This window comes from Stenella coeruleoalba, assembly GCF_951394435.1.
Source record: "Stenella coeruleoalba genome assembly, chromosome: 14".
In the NCBI taxonomy this organism is placed as follows: Eukaryota; Metazoa; Chordata; class Mammalia; order Artiodactyla; family Delphinidae; genus Stenella; species Stenella coeruleoalba.
The window spans coordinates 64,673,813-64,699,709 of record NC_137160.1 but is presented as its reverse complement, the minus strand read 5'-3'; the positions used below and the strand labels follow the sequence as shown (position 1 = coordinate 64,699,709).

Sequence of the window (25,897 nt, the reverse complement as noted above, 5' to 3'; positions counted from 1 at the left end):
GTACATTGCCCTTAGCTGCACTCAGGAGCAGGTGTGCAGGGTCCTGCCTGGAAGTTGGCGGGCACTTCTATCCACCGGGCTCTGGGGGGTACAGCCACCATGTGGGCATGTGTACAGAAAGCCTTGCTAGTCTGATGTACAAGGAGCCAGGAAATGTGCGGGTTTGATTAAATGGAGTTTTAATTAAAGTGGCCAGACTGGTGAGGGTAAGGAGAAAGGCGGGAAGCAGCAGCAGTTTTGAGTCTAACTGCTGGGGAATCCTGTGGGTTTGTCCTTTTGAGGCTTATCATGCACCTTCCCCAGCATGTAACTCTGATCTGTATGGGATGGCTTCTGCCCTCTGCCCTGTCCCCAATAAGGGACAATCACAAGGAAATATTACATTATTAATATTTCATTTCCCCTCTTGGCTAGCAACAGATGACTCAAGGATTAATTAGAGCCAACAGAGAGGAACAGGAAATTGCCAGATCCTGGCCCCGCCCCCAGCCCCCTCCCCCTGGGCCTCCAACCTTCCTGTCACTCTTGCTCTAGGAGGCCTCTGAAGGGAGGAAAGCAGAGAGGGGCCAGGAGGCCCTAGGAAATCTTGCTGCTGCTGTTTTTCATGGGCATTCCCCCAGCTCTGTTCCACCCTTTTATGCTCATGGTAAAGCTGGGAGGGCATTAGCCTCTTTGAGCCTTAGCTTCCTCATCTGTAGAGTGAAGTTCATGGGGCCAGCCAGTGAGAACACAGATGACCCACAGACCTCTGCACCCTCATTTCCTGAGCTCCCAAGCAGGCCGTGCAAACTATTGTAGAGGGTCTGGAGTGGAGTCCAGGCAGGTGGGCCCTGGGAGAGCACAGGGCTTGGTGGCTCAGTGGTGGCTGGAGCCTTGTTTTCCCCAGCTGACTGTGTACGTTGATTCCCAGTTCCTGTCAGTGACTCATTAGTACCTTAAAACAGGCCATCATGGGAGCATTTTACTACAAAACTCTGGCAAAGGCCCCAAGTTAGGGCACCCCCAACCCTGGGCTGATTTGCGGTCTGACAGCTGGGAAGCTTCAACCTCCTCCCAGCTACCTCCGTGCCCTGCTCACCCCGCGGTGCCCTGGGCTCCACTGATGTGCTCTGCTTGGGGCTGGGAGATTCTAGTCTGGCAGATAACCAGGTTGCCTGTGTGGCCAGGCAAGCTTCAACCCGGGATGTGCTGGCAGCTGCTGGAGGGCCTGCAGGAAAGCTGTAGAAGGCTGATGGGGAGCCCAGTGTGCAGGGAGGCAGCCTTCCAGACCCAGCTGGCAGGGGTGTGTCTGGCTCCTTGCAGGGCTGACCTGGGCTGGAGGGTCTGTTGTATCCAGTGAGACTGGGAAGGTACCCAAGGCTTGCTGGACAGTAGGAAGGTGCCTTCAGCTTAGTCAGGAAGGGTGCTGGTACCAGGTGCTGTGAGGCCTGAGAGCCCACAGTACAGAAGGTGATGGGGAAGCCCCAAGGATTTAGGGGTCCCGAGTCTGCCAGGAGAACCTCACCAAACAGAGGGCTTGGGTTAGGGTCCCCAAACACCCTTCTATGCTGGGCATCCCAGCCCACATGGAGTCAGCCCAACAGCCAGGGCAGATGCTAATGATGTGACCCCATCAGTAGGGCTCCAGGCAGTGGGGCCAGACAGCCCACGTTCAGCTCCACAAAAACGTGGTACTTATCTGGGTCAGGTGGATCACTGGTGGCCCCACCTTACCTGACCCTGGGAAGCACCCTCTGAATCTGGATGATGGCATAGGGCCAAGTCAGGTTTCTAGCCTGGGCTGGTTGGACTGGCAGAGGCTGTGTCTCTGTCAATGCAGATTCCCCAGGAGAGGCTGAGGCCAGGGTAAGAAGGATGGCAGGGGGTTGTCCGGAGGCCAGGAAGGTGGATGGGTGGCTCACTGGTGGTAGGAGGCAGGGTCCCTGGGGCTTGCTGGGCCTGACTGGACAGTGGCCCGCTGCTGGTGGTGCTGAACCTGGGAGGCCCCCAGATGGGAGGCAGCTCTGGGGCTGTCACTTCACTCCTGCAGAACGAGGACGAGACACTGGACACATAGCCTCTGCAGTCAGGGTGCCCCTGGTGAATGCTACTCTGGGCTGCAGGCCGGGAACACCAAGGGACACTGTGTGGCCAGAGTTGGCACCAGGAGACTTGGTCTGCCCTACCTCCGCCAGTGACATGCTTTGTAAGTAGCTGGCTGGCAAATGCCCTGTGCACAGCAGGGGCTCGGTGGGACTTGTCCATGGCCCCTTGGAGGCAGGCTCCTGCCAGGCCTGGGAGAAGACGTGGGCTGCAGGAACCCCTTGGGTTCTCAGGAGCTCGGCCTCCTCTTCTCTCTCCGGCTTCCTGGGGCTGGGCACTCCCCTCCAAGCCTCCCAGTGGGCATGGGGGACACCTCTCTGTTGTACCTCTCCGTGCCCACCCAGCTCCTGCCACCTGAGGTAGATCGGAGTTAGAAGGAAACTTGGGGTCATTTATTGCAGCTCTAAATCACCTCCTGGACAGGGTGGGGGGAGCCTGGCCCTTGGAATACAGGCAGGGACAATAAGCAAACTTCTCCCAAGGTTGCCAGTCCTCTTGATCCCTCGTATCCTGGAAGAGAGAGGGGGGATGCAACCCCGAGCCCACATGTGGGCCTGAAAGGCAGCTTCAGGCTTTTTGTTCCCAGGCAGGCGGCAGCCACTATCCATGTGCACCTGGACCATGAAAGCCCAGGACTGCAGGAGGGGGTGGATTTGGCATGGAAGACACTGCTGGGCAGCACACGTGAGTGTGACAAGGGGGAGGTAGAGGTGATGGGGAGAGGCCCCTGGACTGGCAGGGGCGATAGAGACTGTTTCACAAGCTCAAGGGGGATCCCTGGGGGTTTGCTTCTACTGGGTGTCACTAATTCTTTACGTTTCTATGACATTTTGACTGGGGGAGCCCTTTCAAATGTGTTCAGTCCCTTCTCATAGAATCATGGGTGAGAGCTGCAATGGCCCCCAGAGGCTACTGGGGTCCAACCTCCCCACTGTATCAGTGGGGAAACTGAGGCCCAGAAAGGAAGAACATTGTTGCCCGCAGTCCCCAGGCAAGCCTGGCTGAGCGCACCAGCCAGGCTGGGGAGCAGGTGTGGGAGGAGGGAGTGAGGGGGGAGGCGAGGCGGCCGCCCCTCCCAGATGTGCAGTCAGCTGGCGGGGGCTGCTGAGGGGCGGGCTCCCTTTGTGCCTGCTCCAACACTCTGTGCAGCACCACCAGTGAGGGCAAGAGGGCTTACCTGCCAGCAGTGGGAGACAGGACCAGAGGGCCACCAGATCCTCCCAGATCAGAGCTCTGGGGTCTCTGGGCCTGTTCCTTATGCGGGCAGCATAGGTAGGTGCTGGTAGTCCCCGGGGAGCGCTCTCAGGGGGATGGAGCAGACTGAAGCTGGCTGAGAGAGAAGGTGGGTGGCCCTGGGAGATCCAGGGGTTAAGGAGGCCTTTCCAGGAGGGAGGGTCATGGGGTAGTGGTGAGCTCAGGGATCCAGGAAACTGGCAGAGCTGCCCCAGAAGGCTTGAGAAGCTAAGCCTGGGAGCCAACACAAGTGACTCAACTCTGAAAGTTCTCGGCTCCTCTGGAAGAAAAACAGACTGGGGTTGATCCCTGGCCCTCTGTTTCAGGTGGGAGAGGCAGGGCACGGTAGGTCGTCCTCAGGCTGATGCCTGGCCTGTGGGGAGGGCGTTGGGGAACCGGGGCTGAGGGCTGCCCCTGGGAATCTTCAGCTGTGCCCCTGCCAGTGGTCCACCTCCTCACGTGGCTTCTCCCTTGGCAGGTACCACAGGAACTCTGAAGCTAAGCTGAGCCAAGATGCCGCCAGAGCCCCTGGAGAGGGCCTGGTTTCTGAAGACTCGGAGTTGGCTGTGAAAAGCCCTTGGGGGGCCCCCCCAACGGCAGGGACGTTCCTGGCTCCTGTGAAGGGGCTCAGGGCCTGGGCAGGCCAGCTGTGCTGCAGCTATGGACCGTGAGCTGGCCTGGCCTGCGTCCTTGCTGACCCTGCCCATCTGCAGCTGTGCCCAACATGGGCTCCTCGGTGTACATCATGGTGGAGCTGGCCATTGCCGTGCTGGCCATCCTGGGCAACGTGCTGGTGTGCTGGGCTGTGTGGCTGAACAGCAATCTGCAGAACGTCACCAACTACTTTGTGGTATCCCTGGCGGCAGCCGACATCGCCGTGGGGGTCCTTGCCATCCCTTTTGCCATAACCATCAGCACGGGGTTCTGTGCCGCCTGCCACAGCTGCCTCTTCTTCGCCTGCTTCGTGCTAGTCCTCACGCAGAGTTCCATCTTCAGCCTCCTGGCCATCGCCATTGACCGCTACATCGCCATCCGCATCCCACTCCGGTGAGCCACGTTCTCTTCCCTGGTACACCTCATGCTGGGGGCCACATCTGTGAAAAAGCTCCCTGTGTCAGGGTCTGGTCTGTGCCAGGATCAGAGTGAACCAGGGGTCAGGGTGAACTTGGGGTCAGGATTTGGTCTGGGGTCAGTGTGTTGAGCTGAGAACAGGGCCATGGGGCTCAGTCTGGGGCTGCCCAGGGCTTGGCACATGGCCAGCACTTGTGCCACACCAGCTGATCCCTGTGGGCACAGGGCAGGCTGGTCCTTCCCAGGCTCCCCTGGGCTACATGGGTGAGGCTGCCGTGTTTTGGCTATTGGCAGATGTGTGCAGCCCAGGCCTGGGTGGGTGCATCTGGGGCGTTCTTCACACAGCATGACAGTGGGGCAGGGTGGGCACCACGGGGAACCACAGGACCTGAGAGCTAGAAGCCCGCCCACCTACCCGCCTGCCTTCCTCCAGCTCCTCCAGGCTGCCCTGCAGCTTGCACATTAGGAAAATGACCCAGAGAGGGGAAGTGACTTGGTCAAATGCCTTCGTGAGTCACTTGGACCTCTATGCAAATTCTGTGCTGCTCAGTCACCAAGTGTTCATGGGGGACGGGAGCTGGCTGGTGGATGGGGGTTTTTATGGTGAAACTTTTGTGAAATGACTTCAGCCATGTATTGTGTAAACAAAGACTTTCCCTGAGGCTGAGTTCACTTAAAGACAGCCTCCACCTACCACCACCGACCCATGGACAGGGCTAGTAAGTGTCCCTCCCCACCTGGGGGCCAGCCTGGGGGCCTTCTGCCCCACCTCCTCGCCCCTCCACCCTGGAGCTGGGTTCCACAGCCTAGATGGCTGCAGGCCCTGAGGGAGGTCTCAGAGGATGGTGTGCCCCCATCCAGTGGCGAATTCTCTGAACCAGAGTAGTCCCATCAGCTCCACGCTGGGCTGAGGGTGCCCCAGCCAGGACAGGGAACAGGCTCAATGAGAAAATGGAAATATAGAGTGTCAAACCCAGGGGCACCCTTAGAGGTCATTTCCTCTCATCTTATGGATGGAAAAATGAGGCTCAGAGAAGGGAGTCAGCCCCCAGGGCTACGCAATGAGTTGGTAGCACAGTCAGGACTGGGCCTGGGAAGAAACATGACTGCCACCCTCGGTGACTTCAGTCTTTTGGGAGCTGGTCATAGGGTGGCCCCTGTCTCCCAGAACCTGGGCCACCTGGGCTCTAAGGGAAAAGCAGACACCCTCGTCATGCTGCTTAAATGAAGGAAGGAGCCTGGGCCCCGTGTGGCCCTCCCAGAATACTTTGTCTCGGGACAGCCTAGGACCCTTGTCAAAAGAAAAGGGGACTCTGGCTGGTCCTAATAGAGGACCAGCCTAAACAGGCAGAGCCAGAGTCCAGGCTCGACCAGGACACAGAGGCCTTAGGGCTCCCAGGCTGATTGATTGGTGTCCACTTCGGGGCCAGGCCAGTGTGGGCTGGGCCGGGCCGGCCCTGGCAGAATGTTCAGTGGGGAGCAGAGGTGTCGTTCTCAATTTCTTCCCTGATTCAAGGAGCAGTAGATTCGAGGGAGAGATCAGAGCTGCTGATCTCAATCTAAAGGGCCTTCCTTGGCTTCTTTTTCTTGTCTCTGTTTTTCAAGAGTCAAAAGTCCCATCCTCCCTGATGTAAGAGGATGGGACGCGCTGTGTGACTATGGAAAGTCAGCTGCCTCTCTCTGGGCCCATTTTTCATCTATAAAAGGGGCCAGGTCTCTATCCCTCTGAGCTCACAAAGGTGTTCTGAGGGCCCAGTGAGTGGACTGGAGTGATGGGTCCCTGAGGAAGGATGGCAGGGTGGGGTGGATGGAGATTCAGGCCTTTCTGAAGCTGCTGGAGGTTCAGAGCTATGGACCTGGCCCCCCCTCCCAACCCCATCTGCCTGCCCAACTCCCACAGTCTTCCAGAGCAGGACCTAGTTCCACCCAGACCTTGGCCATTTGAGCTCCACTTGATAGGGCTTAGAAGGGTCAGCCTGGCTGTCTTGGGTTAGGGAGCCAATGGGATGACGGTGGTGATGATGCTCAACCCTGCTTGGGGCAGAGAGCTCCACGTTTGCCAGAGGATGTTGGCTCAGCGTCTCCTTTGATCTTCTCGGCCGGCATTGTGGCTGGGAGGATGTTATGACCCTCCTGTTACTCGTGGGGAGGCCAGAGCCAGAGAAGGAAAAGTGTCTCCGGACGCGGGGACTCCAGGGCCCTTCACCCTGCTCCAGGTCCCCTTGGGTCCCTCCACTTTCCTCTTCCTCGAGGGTACTGGGCTGGCGAGGGCTGGGAGAACGAGGTGTGTAAAGTTGTCCGTGTGGGGCTCCTGAGAGCAAGCTGGGCATGAGTGGGGACTAGATGGAGGCAGATGGTAACCCGGGGCAGCTCTGGGACTGCTGCCTGGCTCAGGGTGCCCATTCCTGCCCCCCTTCCTCTGTCCCCTTCCAGCTGGAATCCAGTCTCTCCTGTGTGCTGTTTCCTGATCCACTCAGTAAGTCCATTTGGGTAACCTGAAGTCCAGCCTCTGACCGATGCTCTGGATGCCTAGCTCCAGGCCTGCACCGTTCACCATTAATTTTTCTTTTTTTTAAAAAAGAATTCAGTTTCAGAAAAATCTTATGTGCTCCTTCCCAAGTGCACGGACCCTACTGGGCTAGGGCAGGGCCTGGACAGAGGCAGGGATGGGAGCTCTCCATGTCCCCAGAGGGCAGAATTCCCAGGGTGACAAAGGCTTTCTTTTCCCAGGGGAATTCCACACCCCTTGTCTCCCATCTCTCACTTTAGCCCCTTCTGACTGCTCTCTCCCTTCGGGAAACAGCCCTTCGTATGGGGCAGCAGAGTCCTGTGTGGTGAACTGCCCCAGGGAACAAAACCTGAGTACCCTGGCTTCTAAGGGGGCAGGATTGGGAGAGAGGACTCCCTGCAGGAGGTGACGCCATGGGTTGCTGGGGATGCGTTGGAATGGGCATTGGCGTGTGTGGGGAAAGGGGTAACAGAAGGGGGCCAAGCCTGGACAAAGGCCACAGGGAAGGAATAAGCATGTGGGCTCTGGGCCAGGGAGAGGTGACAGAGAGGAGAACAGGCCTACAGGGAGGCTGTGAGGCTGGCTCAGGCCTTCCCATGCTTGGGAGGGAGTTTGGGTTTTAGCTGTAGGTCAGTGGCTCCTTTGGACAACTTAGGAAAGCTCCGCCTTCTCCTGACTGAAGGGCAAATGCACGGGAAGCCCTAACCTGAATTGTGGGGGGGTACTATTGGATCATAGGGTAAGCCCCCAATGTAAGTAATGGGGAGCCCCCAGGAAGGGGCAGCCTGTGAGCTGGAGGACATAGGGATGCAGAAACACCTCTAAACGCGGGGGATGTGGTTCTGGCACTGGCTTCCTATGACACTTCTGGGCTCCCCAGAACAGCAGAGCATGACCCTGGATGGCCTTGGCACCCCCTCCACCAGGCAGGCAGTCTATGTCTGAGGCCCAGGAGGGCAAGATGTGACTGCCTTAGTCACAGACACAGCTCAGGGGATGGGAGATGCTGCTGGGCCAGGCTGTGGCTTGGCCATGGTTCCATCTGGGCCCTAATGTTGATCCAGTCCCCTGGGAGCCTGGGTCCAGGGCTCTAAGCCTAAGAGGCTTTCTTTCCAATAACAAAATTAATCTGTTTGTTATCTTTTTAAAATAAATAATACCTGCATGTATTACAACATCAAAAAAGAACAAAAGCATATATGGTAAAGAATTGTCCCCCTTGCCCCACCTCAGCTCCCTTCCTGGAAGGCAGTGTTGGGAATCCTTCCAGACATCCTTTGCATACAGAGACAAGTGCTATCAATGTGTTTCTGTTTCTGTCCCCAGGACAGGAGGAGCTTTCTTTTCAGAATGCAGTGGTAGACTTCCTCTCCTAGGTTTCCTCATCTAAATGTAGACAAGTGGACAAAACAGGAATTTTCAAACCGTGTCCCCAGAAGCCTTCAGGCTGGGCCCTGGCTTCCCCCCCAGTTCATTCATTCAGTGAATATTATTAAGCCTCCTCTCTTCCTCGGCAGCTCCAATTCTGTGATTGCCTGGGAATGCAGGTGAGAAGGGTTGCTGCTGGAGAACAATTTGAAAATCCCCAAAGCAGGTGGCCTCCAGGATCTTCTACACCATCCCTATTACTGCTTGCTTCTGCTTGACTGCCTCAAATGACAGGAGCTTCACCACTGCCTGAGGCAGTCCATTTCTCCTGTGAATAGCTCATTTACCCTGAGCCACAATCCATCTCCCTATAATTTTCACCCAACAATTCTACAATCTGCCCTCATGCGACAGTGCTCACAAGCCCCAGATTCTTAGTCCCATTTTACAGATAGGGAAACTGAGGCTCAGAGACGCAGTGACAACATGGCTAAACAAGAATGCACCATCGCTAGAACCCAGAGGGAATATGCTTTTCTTCAGAAAAATATCAACATTAAAATAGCCTCCTGGGACCTCCCTGGTGCCCAGCGGTTAAGACTCCGAGCTCACAATGCAGGGGGCCCAGGTTCGATCCCTGGTCAGGGAACTAGATCCCACATGCCACAACTAAGGGCCCACGTGCCACGATGAAGATGCCACATGCTGCAACTAAGACCCAGTGCAGCCAAACACATTAAAATAGCCTCTTATTCAATCAGATCATATAAATTACTATTTGTAGAGTACTAAAAACAGTGCCTGGCACAGAGCAAGTGCTATATAAGTAATAAATGGAAAAAAAAAAAAACCTGTGACCTCACGTTTGAAGCTCCAGAACAGGAAATAGGGCAGTATAGGCTCTCTGTGGCTTGACAGAAATGGGCAAGTCCACGACCCTCTTCCTGCTGCAGGCACCCAAGCCCCCAGTGAATGGGGCTGCAGAGCTCGGGAGAACAGTCCTGCTAGGTTACTGTTTGGGTTCAGAAATGAGGAAGTTACCTTGGCCCGAGTTGCCTCTGGATTCCTGGAATGTCCAGGCAAGTCCATTCCTCTCCTTGGGCCTCAGTTTCTCTACCTATAAAACGAGAGGGTTGGAATAGACTAGAGGTCAGAGGCCACCGTGGTTTTTTTTCCCTTAATTTGAATCAGTTGACAAAATTTAAACCATGGGAGGTTTTACCCAGAAAAATCAGCTCCCAGACCCTCCTGAGATCTGGCAGCACTGGGCAAGTTTAAATGGTGGGGGTGGGGGAGGGGGTGGCTGAGTGGTATCAGCTGCCTCCTGCACACAGGGTAAATACCCACCAGCCTGCCTGCCTCACACATTTGTAACCTCTAGGCCCCTGTGTTTGCTACCCCATGGACTAGTTTCTATGGATACTTCCAGCTCCAGAATTAAGCATGTTTTTCCTTGACACCTACTATGTCCTGTCTCAGTGATGGTAATGCAGCGATGGATATAGGGACCCAAGGGGCCCCCAGCCTTGGGAGCCCAGATTGGGTAGGGATTAGTTGAGCTTGGGTAGTAAACTTCTCTGAGATCTGTCTAACCTGAACTTAGAAAGGATGGGTAGGGCTTACTAGGTACAGAGGAAGGCAGTCTGGTGTTGCCGGAATCAAAACCGTTAAATGCAAAGTCATCCCTCAGAGATAACTGAGGTCACCTTCCTCAGTCAGGGAGATGATTTTTTGATTGCCCTTTCTTTTAATAAAAATGATACCACCCTTTTTTGTTGGCCTGAGGTCAGCTTCTGAGCCAGCAGATCAGGCCACTCCCCGAGTCTGGAACTGAGTCTGGTGCTCTAGAGTACTGAGTGATTTGGGGCAGACTACTTCTCCTCTCTGGACCTTAGAATCTCATGCAACTCTTTCCTCTTGAATGTTAAGGCTTATATAAATGTTAAGACATACTGATCTCATCTCTCTCCAGAGGGCTGTGGGTGAATTTGGAAGGGAGAGGGGGTATCTCATTTGGCCCGGGACCTCCACCCCTCCTTTTCCCACCTGTCCCACCTCTCCTTAGGGGCTTCTGGAGACCCTAAGTCAAGTGGGGAAGGAAGAGCATAAGCACAAGAGATGTGAACCACCTACAGGTTTGATCTGGCTGGTTTGGTTCCCAGCCAGCGAGTACCCTCCTGACCCCGTTCCCACTCTAAATAAAGGGACACCCACTGTAGCATCGACTGAGATCAACATGGAGGTTATAACTTCTCCCCTCCTCACCCCCCCAGAATCACTTACTAATTCCTTCAAACCAAACTAATTAAGTCCCAGGACTACTCGTAATACTATTCAAAAATCATCTGGACGTCCGTGCAGTGGTCTCCCTTTCCAGGGTGCCTGCTCTCCTGTTACCTCCTGTGAGAAAAGGCCAGGCTTGGCCCTCCTCTGAACAGAAGAGGATACTGAGGCTAGGAGGCAGGAAGTGACTGGTCCAAGACCTCACAGCCAGTGGATGAGGTACAGGTTGCTGCTCTGGGTTTCTGACTCTTGGCCCTTCCTAAGCCCTGGTTTCCCAGGCCTCTGATGCTGGTCTCCTCTCCCCAGGTACAATGGCTTGGTGACAGGCACGAGGGCCAAGGGCATCATTGCAGTCTGCTGGGTGCTATCGTTTGCCATCGGCCTGACTCCCATGCTAGGCTGGAACAACTGCAGTCAGCAGGAGGGCAGAAACCACTCGCAGGGCTGCAGGGTGGGCCAGGTGGCCTGTCTCTTTGAGGACGTGGTCCCCATGAACTACATGGTGTACTACAACTTCTTTGCTTGTGTCCTGGTGCCCCTGCTGCTCATGCTGGGTGTCTACTTGCGGATCTTCCTGGCAGCCCGGCGACAGCTGAAGCAGATGGAGAGCCAGCCTCTGCCGGGGGAGCGAGCCCGGTCCACGCTGCAGAAGGAGGTCCACGCTGCCAAGTCACTGGCCATCATTGTGGGGCTCTTCGCCCTCTGCTGGCTGCCCCTGCACATCATCAACTGCTTCACCTTCTTCTGTCCCAAGTGCAGCCACGCCCCACCCTGGCTCATGTACCTGACCATCATCCTCTCCCACACCAATTCCGTGGTGAATCCCTTCATCTATGCCTACCGCATCCGCGAGTTCCGCCAGACCTTCCGCAAGATCATTCGCAGCCACATCCTGAGGCAGCGGGAGCCCTTCAAAGCAGGTGGCACCAGTGCCCGGGCCCTGGCAGCTCACAGTAGCGACGCGGAGCAGATCAGCCTCCGCCTCAATGGCCACCCTCCCGGGGTGTGGGCCAACGGCAGTGCCCCCCAGCCTGAGCGGCGACCCAATGGCTACACCCTGGGGCTGTTGAGTGGAGGGAGTGCCCGTGAGTCCCACCGGGACATGGGCCTCCCAGACGTGGAGCTCCTCAGACAGGAGCTCAAGGGAGAGTGCCCAGAGTCCCTGGGCCTCGAGGGTCCCCAAGCCCAGGATGGAGCAGGAGTGTCCTGATGAACCACTGAGTCTGCCCCTTCCTAAGGGAAGGAAATCTTTCTCTTCCTGGTTGCTGGAACCAGTCACGTTGAGAGAAGAGTGCATGTGCCGGAGACCCTTCTCATGGCCGGTTTCCACTTTGGACTGAGGAGGGAGCCCCGGCTGGAGCAGCATGAGGCCCAGAAGGAAGGGTTTGGAGTCCGAGGAAGTGGACGTTTCATGCTGGGAGGCCCTGCATCAGGCCAGAGCCCCAGCACGAGAGCATCTTGGCTGGCCAGGGCTGGTCCCCAACTCCAGAAGCACCTAGAAGTGCCACCTTGTCTCCGCAGAGCAGCTGTGGCAGAGCAGGTTGGCTGGCCTGAGGCTGGGGAGTGGTTCCAAAAGGCCCCCCTGCCACACACACACCACCCTCCCCAGACTTTCCAAGGATTCAGGAGCTATTGTGCTCAGAGGTGGCGTTTGACTATTTTTTCCAGGAGAAAATGTAAGTGTGAGGAAACCCTTTTAATCTTCCCTGCCTGGTTGCTGGCTCTGTTTCAGCCCTGCTGCTAACCTGGCACCAGGAGTTGGCCCAGGGAGACCCAGGCAGCCCTCTCCCGCTGCCATGAGCTGTCATGCACGTCTCCTTCGAGGACAGCGAGTTGTAATGGAGCCGTGCCAGAGCGTGGGCGCAGGGGAGGATGTCGGGGCTGGCCAGCATGGGTTAGCCTGGGGAGCTCAGAGCTGCCCAGGTAGAGGCCCTATCTAACTGCCTTTCCTTCTGAAGGGAATGTTTTTTTTTTCTGAGATACAATAAAAATGAGCCACGTTGTGTTTTAAGCTTGTCCAATGAGAATGGTGTCTGAGTTCCTTTCCCTACTCCACAGCCAGGCCTGGCACACACATATGGGTATGTGTTGCAGGTGAGAGAGAGTGTGCACATATGTGCAGACAGCCTGCCTGCCTGGGGCCGTGATGGGACTCCCAGGCTCCCATCTTCCTAGGGAAGAGGCTGCCTGGATGCACCAAAATGCAAATGCCCATGTGCAGCCCCAAACCTGCATTCCTGTGAGAAGAGGATGTGAAAGGAGGGGACCCTTTCTCTAGCTGCTCTCCCTCCAGAAGCCACAGACCCATCCAGCCCTAGGCATTCCCTCAGTGTGGGGACCAGGCTCCTCCCTCCCTCATTACCTTCCTAATGTCCTTTGTAGGTCTCCTTCTATGTTACCTTCTCAGAGCTGTTTCCTTCACTCCCCACTGCCCTGCTCCACCCCTCAGCTGAGAGGGGATCTAGAAATGATGAGGGGGTGGGGTGGGGGGCTAAACTGCCTTCCCCTGGAGTCATCCCTCCTCCTACTCCCACAAAGAAACGTACAAGGAACAGGTGTTTCATGCTCTAACGCTGTCTCTGGGGCCCCCTGCCTAAGGAGAGGGTGCCACCCTTCTGTGCTGGAGAAGTCTGAGGCCCAGGGGAAGTGAGCAGTGTGCCCCAGCCGGAGGGCCAGTCTTGGTCTGAAGTCTCGCAGGCACACTCAGGGCGAAGACAGGCAGGAATGTTAGAACTTCACAGGTAATCCTCACGCAGCCCTGGGAGCCCCATTTTACAGATGACTAAACAACAGAGAGACTAAACCACCTCTCCTGAACAGAGAGGTTAAGTACTTGCCCCAGTCACACAGCTAGTTAATGGCAGAAGTGAACTTAAAACCCAAGGTTTATCTGACCAAAAAATCCATGATTTTTTTTCCCATTAACTTAACGATGAACTATTTCAACCAAACCGAAAAATATGAAATAATACCATGTTCCCACTACTCTGCTCAAGAAACGAAACATGACAACCAACCCCTCCCCATATTATCACCCTGCTTCGTGCACCTGGAAACAACCACTTTCCTGGGTTTCATTTTGTTCCACTGCACATCTTAATACTTCTACTAGACAGATGTATATGTAAGTATTCCCTAAACCAACACAGGTTTATTTTAGCAATATTTCACTGTCATATCTATCAGAGGTCCTCTGGACTGGCTGCACAGAAGAGACCTAGGACGCTCTAAAGAGTGCCGACGCCTGAGCCCTTACCCCAGAGATGCTGGGTCGACCCAGGCAGCAGCAATTCCCCAGGGGTTCTCATGGACAGTCAGGGTCAGAACCACTGACACAACCGCACAGCCCACTCCCTCCACTCTCCTACACACTTTGGCCTGGGCTTGCTGCAGGCTGAGGGCAGAACAGTGGCCTGTTTTGTGCCTGAGGCGGCCAAGGGCACAGATGCTGTCAGTCCTCATGACCAATTGGTGGGAAGAGGCCACTAAGAGAACCACAAAGGTAGGTAAAGAAGAAATATCATCTCTCCATCCTTTTTGAGGCCTCTTGGGAACAGAGCTTTGAGTGCTGGGCTACATGGTGCAGGCTTTGGGTTGGGGAAGAACAGGGACAGGGTCTTAGGAAACACTTTAGATACAACTGAGCCCTAGACCCTCGCAGGACCAGCCCGTAGGCCAGCCCTGGAGCCCAGGCCCACGTGATCATGCTTCCTCGGGTCCCCAGGGGGCCCAGTGTCCCATCACCACACACACCCTGTACAAGCTCTCACTGTGAGCCAGGCTCATGTGTAAGCGCACATACACAGACACGAACAGATGCATGTGTCATTCCCTGACCATGAGAGAATACACGTGTATGCATGCAAACATACAGAGCCCACCTCAACAGCAGCAGCAGCAGTGAGACATAGGCCTGGCCCAGCCCTGGGGCTGCAGATGCGTGTCTGCCCTGGGCCAAGCTGCCGGGGGCAATACCAGGGCTGCTCTAACCCCTAAAGCTCTGTCCTAGGGCCCCTCTGCTCTCTCCTTGCTCTTCCCAAAGGGCTGGGGATGGACCGCATGCCTCATGCAAGCCTGTTCCAAGCACAAGAGTTCCATCACAGGGCTTCCCTGGTGGCGCAGTGGTTGAGAGTCCACTTGCCGATCCAGGGGACACGGGTTCGTGCCCCGGTCTGGGAAGATCTTACATGCCATGGAGCAGCTGGGCCTGTGAGCCATGGCCGCTGAGCCTGCGCATCCGGAGCCTGTGCTCTGCAGCGGGAGAGGCCACAACAGTGAGAGGCCCACGTACCGCAAAAAAAAAAAAAGAGTTCCATCACAGAACCTGTCCGTGTGGTGGTCCCAGCCCCGCTCCATGGCGGTTGTGGCCAGGGTCCCCAGGGAAGCCTGTGAGCAGAGGCCTGGCTCAGGCCGCGTCCTGGCTCATCACTCGCCCCATAAGAGACAGGACCCCTACCTTTGCAAGCCTCCCCATTTGTGTTAAGGTCCTTTCCTCTGGGAGGACTTACATAAAACACTTTGGGCTCCTGGTGGGTGGGGTGGGCCAGTCTCAGTTTTGCACATACTGACCAGGGCACAAGCTCTGGAGACAAATCAAGGCAGCTCAGGGATGAAGGGCAGCCTGGGAAGTAAGAGGAAATGAGAGGTTGCCCCCTGGATCTACTGGGCTGGGTCTTGATAACCCAGAGCTGGAAGTGGGCCTTCTTTGCAACTGTGGTAGAGAAACAGGAACCCGGGGGCTCGCAGAAGCCAACTGCTTAGGGAGTAGGAATGGTTCCGTGCAGCCTGCCCTGATGCCCAGGGCCTAAATAAAGGCACGTCAGGATGGCACTCTGTGCCTAGAACACACCCCTATCCTTTCATGTCACACAGGCTCCCGGCCAGTCCTGTGGGCTGCTGCCATGGTGAACACTCTTCCCCTAAGCTCCCAAAGCGCTTCCTGAGCATGCTGGGACACCCCTCTGCTGATGGGAGGTTACATTAAGGGGGAAGGAACTTAGGGAGACCTGAGATCTGCTGTGAGGCAAGTCACTCCCTCAGGGAATGAAAAAGCGCTCTGAAAAGTGGAGAGCACTCTATCAGAATGTCTGATTACCACAGCCCTCTCCTCCCCTCCTCTGTTCTAAGGCACCCCTCACTGCACTGTAACTCATCATTAGCAGTAACTGTCACTGTTGGGATGGCCCCTGTCAGGCTGCAGAGCCAGGAGTGGGGCGGGAGAATGTCAGGTGACTCACAGCCCTAAAGGAGAAGGCTGGACACACAAAACACAGAGCCTGGGTGCAGAGTCACCTTCGTAGGTGCTCTGGCTCCACCCTTTCTTTTGCCAGAGGAGAAAGGGCAACTCAGCAGAGCTACCCCACAAGCCCCCCTGCCCTGCCACTAGTCAGGCTTAGAGAGGGGCTGGGCTCAGGGAGAGGCCAGGCCAGGGTGTCAGCACAAGGCTAGGCAGGTGACAGGTGTGATGACCCAGTGTCCTCTGAGCAAAGAATTTTTTTCCCACCAGTAGGAAAGGCTTGGTGCAGAACCATCCACACTTCTCTGCCTTGCCCAGGGAAGCGTGTGTGTATGTGTGGCGGTGGGGTGGGGGGAGAAAGAGGGATTGATTTTGCAGAATCAGCCTCTGGACTGGCACCTAATGACCAGTAAGCTCTCAGAGAGGGCTTGGGTAGGAAGGAGCAGACTAGAACTGGAGTCCCATCTCCTGACTTTTTGTTCCTCTCAACCACTTAATGAGAACCTGCTGGCGATGCTGGGCCTGGGGCAGCAGGGAGGGGGGTGCACCGGGTGTACAGGTGCCACCAATAGGGGCAGCAGGAGGTGAGGCCACCAGCATGACACAGGCTCTGGTAGTGCAGTGGAGGAGCAGGTCTCAACCAACTGGAGAATCAGGCAGGTTGAAGTGAGTTAGTCTTCCGAAGGCCAACGGTCAAGTCCAGGGCTGTGTTTTCCAGGTGTTTGTTAGGAGATGTGAAGGAGAAGGAGCTGAGTAGACGTGCACCTGATTTACATCTGCCCACACAGGATTATGCCACCCATTTGCAGGCAATTTTCAAGTTAAAATGTTGTCAGAGAGTTGTCACAGTTTTGATCTTTCTTTTCTGTTCTTTCTCAATCCACCCACATTTTCTAGTTGGTATAGAAAGGAGAGTGAGGGGAATAAAACCTGGTTTAGATTCAGATTTTTGGAAATGTTAGATGGGACTTTAAAAATTATGTAGTTTTCTCTTGGAAAAATTTAGGCCCAGAACCCAACATATATCACAACTGTTGTCTGCTGCAGAATCTTTAGGGGGACTAGAGAGACCAGGCCAGGCCTTCTGCAGTCATCCTCAGATGACTACCTCTGGGGTTTCAGCTTGACTCTCTTTCCTGCCTCATTCAGAGATGCCAAAAAATCCCTCTGCTTGCTCCTAAAACCACCATCCTGCTTCGCCGAGCTCTGAATGGGGGTCAGTACCAGGTTCAAACGGCCTTGCCACTGACTTCTTTTCAGACTGTGGGCAAGCCCCTCTTTGAACTGCCATGCCTGCTTTTAGATAAAGCAGATAATAAATGTGAAAGCACTTTGGAAGGTATATGAGATAAAGAAACATGGCAAGTGTGAATTTAAACCAGGCACCTGGAAGCCTCTGGTGTCTGTGGGGCCGGGAGCTGGGTGTGGACACTGGCTGACAACTGAGGCAAGGGACACAGACTATGGATCACTTGCTGTCTGCAGCCCAATCCTGTCCCATACATTTAACACCTCAAGTCCAGGGGAGTTAAGGCTTATCAAAGATGCAACAGAGAAGATATTATAAATGTCTGAGCTGACAGAATCAGGATTCAAAATGACCTCAGGGGCACCGGACAGAGAAATCTAAGCAAAGATCAGTGTAAAGTCCTGTACTGAGTTTGAAAAAGCAAATGTGCAGGGAGAAGTGGGAAGAGAGAACCCAGCTACCATCAGTTCATGTCACGACAATGAACACTTCAGTTGCTAAGGTCAGCAGAGGCCAACTTTGTGCAAAATGCCAGAGAAAGAAATGGCTGCAGCCGCAAGCTGCATTGCACTGCCGTTAACAGGAGCCCCAGGCGGGAAGAGCTCACGGGGTCCAGGTCCTGGCTCAAGGCAGGAGGCTGGTGTTCAGTTCCCAACACCACAGCTGATCATCAACAAACTGAAGTACCCTATGAAGACGTGCCCACCCAGAGAAGGTAGTCTCTCAGGGACACCTGGCAGGATTAACAAGTAACCAAAGGAAGGCACTCAAGACAGGGGGAGGATGCGGGGTGTGTCTGCAAACCGGAAACTGAGAACGGTTGGAGGAAAGAAGGCTGGAGATGACTGAGGGAGAGCCATGACACCAGGTGAGCAGACCAGAAGAGGGAAGCAGCTTGTCATGTGCTGTCCCAAAGGGCACAACTAGGCTTAGTAGGACAACCTACAGGAGTTCTGGGGCTCACAGCAACTCTGGTGGGACAACTATAGTTCATGTTTGAGGCTACCGGGCTGCAGCAAATGGAGACCCCTCCAAGGGCACTCAGGCCTCACTGGCCTGCAAGGGGCATGGGCATCGTTGTGAGCCTTTGAGGAGCCTCCCCCGAACCACGAGGGCATAAGGCCAGATAAGGATGGCTCTTCTTTCTTGCCCAGAATTGTCTCAGGATCCTGGAAGCCCGAATCAGGAATGGGGGATAAGATAGGCGATAAGGAACAGGGAATGACAAAGTATAAACAAAATAAAACCATCACCTGACTCAAGTTTATAGGTATAGGTGAGGGGTGATGACCAGGTGTGAACTGAAAGGAATCAAAAGGGCCCAGTGCCCTATATCGACGGAATATACCCAAGACCTAAAATTCTTCCCACCAGAACCACCTGCAGTGACAGCAGGTGGTGACAGCTGAAGTGCACTGCTGTCTGGTGGGGGCAACATGTAATTTATCGGGTTAGCATGTGGACATCTGGTGGAGAAGCTTGAGGAGCTGGGACATGGGGTAGATGGGACATGGGGTAGATAAGGTTTCACGCAGCACAGGGTTAAGCAAACTTTGCCAGTTTATGAAGTACTCTACCCAATGAGTGCCCGAGGGTGAAGTATGGGAGGGTCCTCACCCACCTCCTCCCTACCCCCATACTTCCCACTGCCACTCCTAACTGCCCTAATCCTTTCCTTATCTCCCCAAGTCCAATCTATTGTATCCTGCTAATTCCTCTTTCCAGATGTCTTCTGAATCTGTTCAATCTATCCTACTCCCAGGAACCCCCCAAAAGTCATGGTGTTAGCTGAGGCCTCACCATCTCTCACCCACCTGGATAAGCTCCAAACCAACCTCTCTGCATTTCTCTTTTTACCGTAATCGATTCAGCCCCTGCAGTCAGATTAGCCTTCCCACAGCACCTCCAATCATGCCCCTCCTTGCTCAGAAGTTCAGTGTATATCACATCAAGCCTCCCTCTAGAATGGCAGTCAGGCCACAGCTCTGCTCTCCAGCCTTGCCTCCACCCACGCCCCCAGCTTCCCCAGCTGAGCCAAACTGAACAGCTCCCACCCTCCTCCCTCCTAACCCATTCCCTGCCTCTCCCTTTCAGGGAGGCCTCTGCTAGGAATGCTGACTCTCTGAATCTCTCCTATTTTCAACACATCCCATGCTTCACAACCAGCTGAAGAGCCACCTCCTCCAGGAGGCCCTCCTGAACCCTCTGCTGGAAGCCTCATCTCCCTCTTCCCAGTTCCTTTAGCACTTAGTGCCTGTCCTCTGCACTGGAAGTTTGTCACCTACTTCTGGTAACATCTCTTCTGCTAAGGTATGACTTAGCTCCTGGATAATGTGCTGGTTTCAACAGTGTGTGTTCTGTCTCCCTACCTAGACCATAAGTTCTAATCCTAACCATAGACTTCCAGAGAGTGGAGTGGGAATGGCATCTCCTCCAACCCAGGGCTAAGCATAGTGAGCATTTCATAAGGCATGGTGACCAGACATGGTGGGAAAGAGCATGGCCATGAAGTTGAGAGACCTGGCTCTTAGCCCTTTGCAGTCCTAACGGGTCACATGACTTTAAGTATGGTGGCAAGCTTCTTTCCCTGCAAAATGATGCAGAGGGACAATGCAAAACGTCCCTTCCAGCTCTGGTGCTCCCCAAGTCTGTGTGACTGCGGACTGACCCAGCCCTAGGCCTGGCTAGGGAAGGAGCAAGGGGAGCTATGGAACAGCCCCTGGAGGGAGCAAGGGAGAGGGAGATGCGGAGCTAATAGCTCTGGAGGAAGGAAGGACATGCTGGGCTAATGGGATAATTGGATAATCCTCAGAGCGAGGGGCTGCCAGGCTGGGGCCAGCTGTTAGAAGCAGACACAAACAGCACAAGCAAAACAAGGGTGCTGGTGCAGGAAGCAGCTTGCTGAGAGATATGGGGGAGGGGTTGTGGTGGTTAGGGGTGGGGGAGGGGGATGGAAGGGAAACTGAAGCCCCCATTCTGTGGGGGACATTAAGGACAGGCCCTTAGGGACCCTGTGCTCTGAATCTGTAACAAAGATTCCATTTAGGGGCCTTGGACCCATTTCCACTTTAGGAGACATTCTTAGAGACCCTGGACTTACTCTGGCCTTGAGGGTATCCCTCCACCAAGATCACCCTTAGGGATCATGAAGCCCTCATCCCTGCCCACTGAGGTTTATCTGCAGATGGACCATTTGTTTGACATGCCTGTGAAAATACTGCTGGACTCTTATAAAATAATAATTTTGGATGCAGGTCTCAGGGTTCCCTTCTTTCAGGCTAAAAAGTGGATCTGTCCGGGGGTTGGGCACAGAACAAAAGAAACTTGGGAGGGGGCTCTGGTCTAGAGTCAGATGCCTGGCTTCTAGTCCCAGCTCTACTGGGTCACATAATTCATGATATGATTTCTCTGGTCCTCAGCCCATCCATAAATGGGGGCAATAAGCAATACTCTCCCTGCAAGGCTGTTGTGAAGATAAAGTAAGATCATGAATGGGAAAGTAACTGGAAATCTGTAAGTGGTCTGCCAAGTACTTTAGTCCTAACTCTGTTTCTAACAAACTCTGTTTGATTTTGGAAAGGCTATTTCCTTTCTCTGGGTTCCAGTTTTTCCTACTATAAAGTAATAAGATCAAATGGGACACCCTTTAAATTCCCTTCTAATCCTAATGATTCTAATCCTTATAAAAATAGTTGGCTTACACTGGTATACACTGTAAGTAAAGCATGAGAAAGGAAAATCTGAGGCCAATATTTTTCATGAATTTAGGTATAAAATACTCAATATTAGCAAACCATATACAGCAATGTATCAAAATAATATAAATCATGACCCATTAGAGTTTATCCCAGGAATGCAACGGTGGCTTAACATTAGATAATCAATCAATATTATTCATATTAATAAACATATCTCAATAGACACAGAAAATGATTATGATTAAAAAAATTCAACATCCATTCATATTAAAAACTCTTAGCAAACTAGAAATATAAAGGTATTTTCTTAACCCAATAAACAGTATTTTTCAAAAACCTACAGCAGACATCATACTCAGTGGTGAAATGTTAGAAGCCTTCTCTTTCTAGTAAAGATCAAACCCACTATGCTATTCAATATTGTACTAAAGGTCTGAGAGATCACAGTAAGACACGAAAAAGATACAAGACTGGGAAAGGAAATAAAGTGATATTATTTTCATTAATTGTATTGAAAAATTCAAAAAAATTTCTTTAGAGATTATTGTACTAATGAGAGTTCATCAAGGCTGCTGGGTCTATGGTCAATATAAAAAATCAATAGCATTCCTATATATCAGCAAAAACTATTATAAGAAGTAATTTACAAATACATTATTTACAATAGCAACAAAAACTAGAGGGTACCTAAGAATAAATCTAACAAATATGCACAAAAGAGAAGACTCAAACTGATGAAGAGACGTGCCATGTTCATGGATGGGAAGAGTTGATATTATAAAACTGGAAATTATCCCCAAATTAATTTGATATCAAGTACAATTCCCTTAAAAATCCCAAAAGGGTTTTCATGAAATTTGACAATTTGGATCCAAAAAAAATCATGTGGAAAAAAAAAGACAGGGTCAAGAAGAGCTAAAATATTTGTATTCCTTTTGAAGAAGGTGAAAATTTGCCTCAACATATCTAAAGTTCAAGTCATTACAATAGGCAAACAGGCAAATAGACAAAGTGAATGGGATATAAAGGTTAGAAGCAAATTTATCTTGTATGGGCATGTGTTATATGGCAGAGGTCACATTACAAATCACAGAAAAAGGACAGAGTGTTCCTTAAATGGTTCTGAGACAACAGAGTTTCTTCATGGAAAAATAAAATTGAAAACAAAATAAAGGTGGTAAAACAAAAAAACTAACTCTTCTAAAAGCAAACATAAGAAAATATCTTTATGATCTCTGAAGAAAGATGGATTTTTTAAAACACAAAGCAAAAGCTTTAAGAGAAAATGCTGCTAAATCGACTTATTAAAATTTTTAAACTTTTTTCACACAAAAAAAATTCAAAAAGTACAAAGAAAAGCCACAAACTAGGAGCAAGTAACTATAGTGCATATAATCAATAATCAATAAAGGATTAGTGTCCATAATATATAACTCCTATGAAAATAAACAAGCTATTAGAGGGCTTCCCTGGTGGCGCAGTGGTTAAGAATCCACCTGTCAATGCAGGGGACACAGGTTCGAGCCCTGGTCCGGGAAGATCCCACATGCCGCGGAGCAACTAAGCCCATGTGCCACAACTACTGAGCCTGCACTCTAGAGCCCGCGAGCCACAACTACTGAGCCCGTGTGCCACAACTACTGAAGCCCGCGCACCTAGAGCATGTGCTCTGCAACAAGAGAAGCCACCGCAATGAGAAGTCCGTGCACCACAACGGAGAGTAGCCCCCCCACTCGCCACAACTAGAGAAAGCCACGCACAGCAACAAAGAACAAAAGCAGCCAAAAGTAAACAAATAAAATAAATTTATAATAAATAAATAACAACCTATTAGATAAATGGGTGAAGTTATAACCAATTTATATGAAGAAGTCTAAATGATCAATAAACATGTGAAAATAAGTTCAATCTCCTTATACATTATTGGTGGGAATGTAAATTGGTCCGACCTCTATGGAAAACAATATGGGAAAACAATATGGAGGTTCCTCAAAAAAGTAAAAATAGATTTACCATATGACCCAGCAATCCCACTCCGGGGTATATACCCAAAGGAAATGAAAACAGGATTTCAACAAGATATCTGCACTCCCATGTTATCACAGCTTTATTCACAATAGCCAAGATATGGAAACAACTCAAATGCCCATCAATGGATGAATGGATAAAAAAGATGTGGTACATATACACAATGGAAAAGGAGAATATCCTGCCATTTGCAATACAGGTGGACCTTGAGTTAAGTGAGATAAGTCACACAGAGAAAGACAAACACTGTATGATATCGCTTACACGTGGAATCTAAAAAAGTTTGACCTGTAAAAAAACAGTAAAACGGCGGTACCAGGGGATGGGTGTGTGTGCGTGTGTGCGTGTGTGTGTGTGTGTGTGTGTGTGTTTGTGTGTGTGTGTGGGGGGTAAGATTGATGGTGTTTAAGGGTACAAACTTGTAATGAGTAGTAAATAAGCCATAGAGTTCTAATGCACAATATGATGAATATAGACAATAATTTGCCTTAACAAATATAATTATGTAATGTGATAAATATTGTTGCATTGGCAATCATATTACAATATATAAATGTATCAAAGTAACACTGTATACCCTAAACTTACACGTTACATGTCAACTTTATTCGATTTTTTGAAGTTTTAAAAATTAAAAAAAAATTCAATCTCACTAGTAATTAGGGAAAGGCAAATTAAAATATATTTTCTGGCCATTCACGGTCAGCCAATTGGCAACAATTTGAAAGTGTCAATGGGGCCCATTCATGTGATTAGAGGGTTGGGGCTTTAAGGGACCTTTAGGGAGGGGAGAGGACTAGAGATTGAATTCAACATCATGGCCAGTGATTCAATCAATCATGCCTATGTAATAAAACCCCAATAAAAGCAAAACTCTGGACAACAAAGTTCGGGTGAGCTTCCCTGGTTAACATACTCAGTGCATATTGTCATACACTGATGTGCCAGGAGAGTGGTGTGTCCTCACTCCACAGGGAGACAACACAGAAGCTTTGAATTTAGGACCCCCCCCCCAGACTTTGCCCTATACATCTCTTCTTTTGGCTGGTCCTGATTTGTATTCATTTTGCTATTATAAAACTGTAAGTTTTAAAAAAAAGTGCTGGTGGGGATGTGAAAAGACAGAAATATGTAATACCTACTACAGCTGGAGATGTGAATATCCTATCATTTTCCACTTCTAGGCCTCAATCTCCAATAAAGACACACACATATATATAAAACCATGCATACGGACATTCATTACAATGCAATACTAAAAAGCTGAAGCAATTCTCAGAGGTGAAATGGATACATAAACTGTGGTTTGTTCCTACAGGGAACTGTCATACAGAAGACAAAATGAATGAACTCGACATATCAACACTTATTCTGTACTCTAAGTTAAATTTATCTAGCAATTTCCAAACTAAGCCTTGAATTTCTGCCTTATGTGCCAGTGCTCATGGCTATTGTCCTTCCCCTCACTTTTAGCCCAGCAAATCCCTGAGTCCTTTAATCCTGACACTACAGATGGGAAAACCAAGGTCAACAGAGGCTGAGTCGTGCTAACTTCACATGTCAGATGAGCAGCAGAACCAGAAGCAGAACCAGAACTCTAGCCCTCTGACTCCTCATCTCAAGTAAGGCTGCAGAGAATCTCAGAGAATGGTAAATGCAGAATCTATCCCACCTCCCAGCCTGGGGCACTCCATCCTTTCAACATCCCTGGATAGCCCTGGTCTCAGCTGCTACAACTTCTAGCTAATGAAGTGTTTAGATACAGCTTCACCTTTCAATCACCGTGTGACTCAGTTAAGTCAATCTCTCTGTGACTCAGTTTTCTCATGTTAGATGCCAATAATCTCTGCCTGGCTGTCACATGACCTCATTAACAGCATCAAGTTAAATAAAGGATAAGAAGCAATAAATGTGTGAAATAAATGAGAAATTATTAACTTTTTATTATTCTCAGGATGCATAAATGCCTGCCCTCTTGCTACAGAGATCATGGGATTTCCAATTTGTAAAGAGATTTGATGTAGAGCATTTTGCCATGAAGCATGGTAGTGGAGTGGGGGGTGCTGGCCTTATACCAGAAGCAGGACTCTGGAAGCTCTACTCCTTTTCCCCACCTCATCTGGCTTGTCACCTCTGTGCCACTCGGCTCTCTGGCACAGGAAACTAGCAGGCAGTCCAGGGTTCCTGGAGGCAGGGCCAGCCAGTCCTGACAAAATACTGAAGTTAGCCAAGTTGGTCTTCAAAATCTCTTCCCTGTGCCCTTTCTCCTGGTCTAGGCTTCACTACATCTTTCCTGGGTTACTGAAGGAGGGCTTCTGGTTCCACCTCCTCCCCTTCTACCCACCACTGTTAGGTTTCCCACTATTTAGTAAGACGTATAAGGACCCTGAGGTTGCAAACTATGCCTGGCCCCATCTTGGCAGAGTCCGTATTCAGCAAATGCTGAATTGAGCCAAGGTACTGCCTGTGTATCCCTCCCTTACCAGGTGCATTGTGCTGAGCTGGGCCTCTTGCTCACAAGGAAGATGTCTGATGGGTCCCTTCCCACAGGCTTTTGGGAACCACTGCCTTTGCCCTCCCCTCCCAGGCTCTGTGGTTTTTCCAACAGGCCTGTGGGGAGCACTGGTAAACCTGGGAGATGGTCACATAGTGCAGTGGAGGGAGTGTATGGGCCGGGGACTTGGCTCCCTGCCCTGACTCCTCTGCTGCTGCCCATAGGTTTCACACCACCATGTTCCCTGGCAAGGGCAGTGGCCTGGGGTTCCCCACGGACAGGGCTGGCACTGAGAAATGCTTCGAAGTTGAGCTCACGCTACTTCTCTTCTCATTTTTAAAATGTAGAAATATTTCCCATTCTCCTCCCTTCACAGTACTGTTAAGAACTAAATGTGAATTAATTAATAATTAAAGATTAAATGTGAAAACAAGTAAGAAGAGAAGTGAGACAGGCAAGGCATCTCCAGAGCCAGGCTGGTCTGCCAGGCCCTCCCGACTGCGATCCTCGGGCCACTGCCAGCTTAGACTTCGGTCTGGCTGCCCGTGGCCACTTCTGGTGGCCCTCCTCTCACCCAGACCAGAGACATAGGGATTAAACACAGGAACCCTGCCCTCCTGAGTGACCTTTTATCTACACAGGATTG

At 51.7% G+C, this 25,897-nt stretch overlaps 1 protein-coding gene and 1 long non-coding RNA gene across 2 annotated transcripts in view; one reads left to right on the top strand and one right to left on the bottom strand.

The window, feature by feature from the left end:
• Positions 1-3,107: 3,107 nt before the first annotated feature.
• Positions 3,108-12,537, top strand: ADORA2A (adenosine A2a receptor). Its single transcript, XM_079942980.1, has 2 exons — positions 3,108-4,362; positions 10,853-12,537. Exons 1-2 carry the CDS (start codon positions 4,040-4,042, stop codon positions 11,754-11,756), a joined length of 1,227 nt encoding a protein of 408 aa, XP_079799106.1. The 5' UTR covers positions 3,108-4,039; the 3' UTR covers positions 11,757-12,537.
• LOC307197222 overlaps positions 8,401-25,897 on the bottom strand; it is a 46,944-nt gene continuing 29,447 nt past the window's right edge. Inside the window, exons 2-3 of the long non-coding RNA XR_013831353.1 lie at positions 9,305-9,380; positions 8,401-8,430 (exon numbers count right to left, since the gene is read on the bottom strand). This is a non-coding gene — a long non-coding RNA (uncharacterized lncRNA). The remainder of the gene's footprint in view (positions 8,431-9,304; positions 9,381-25,897) is intronic.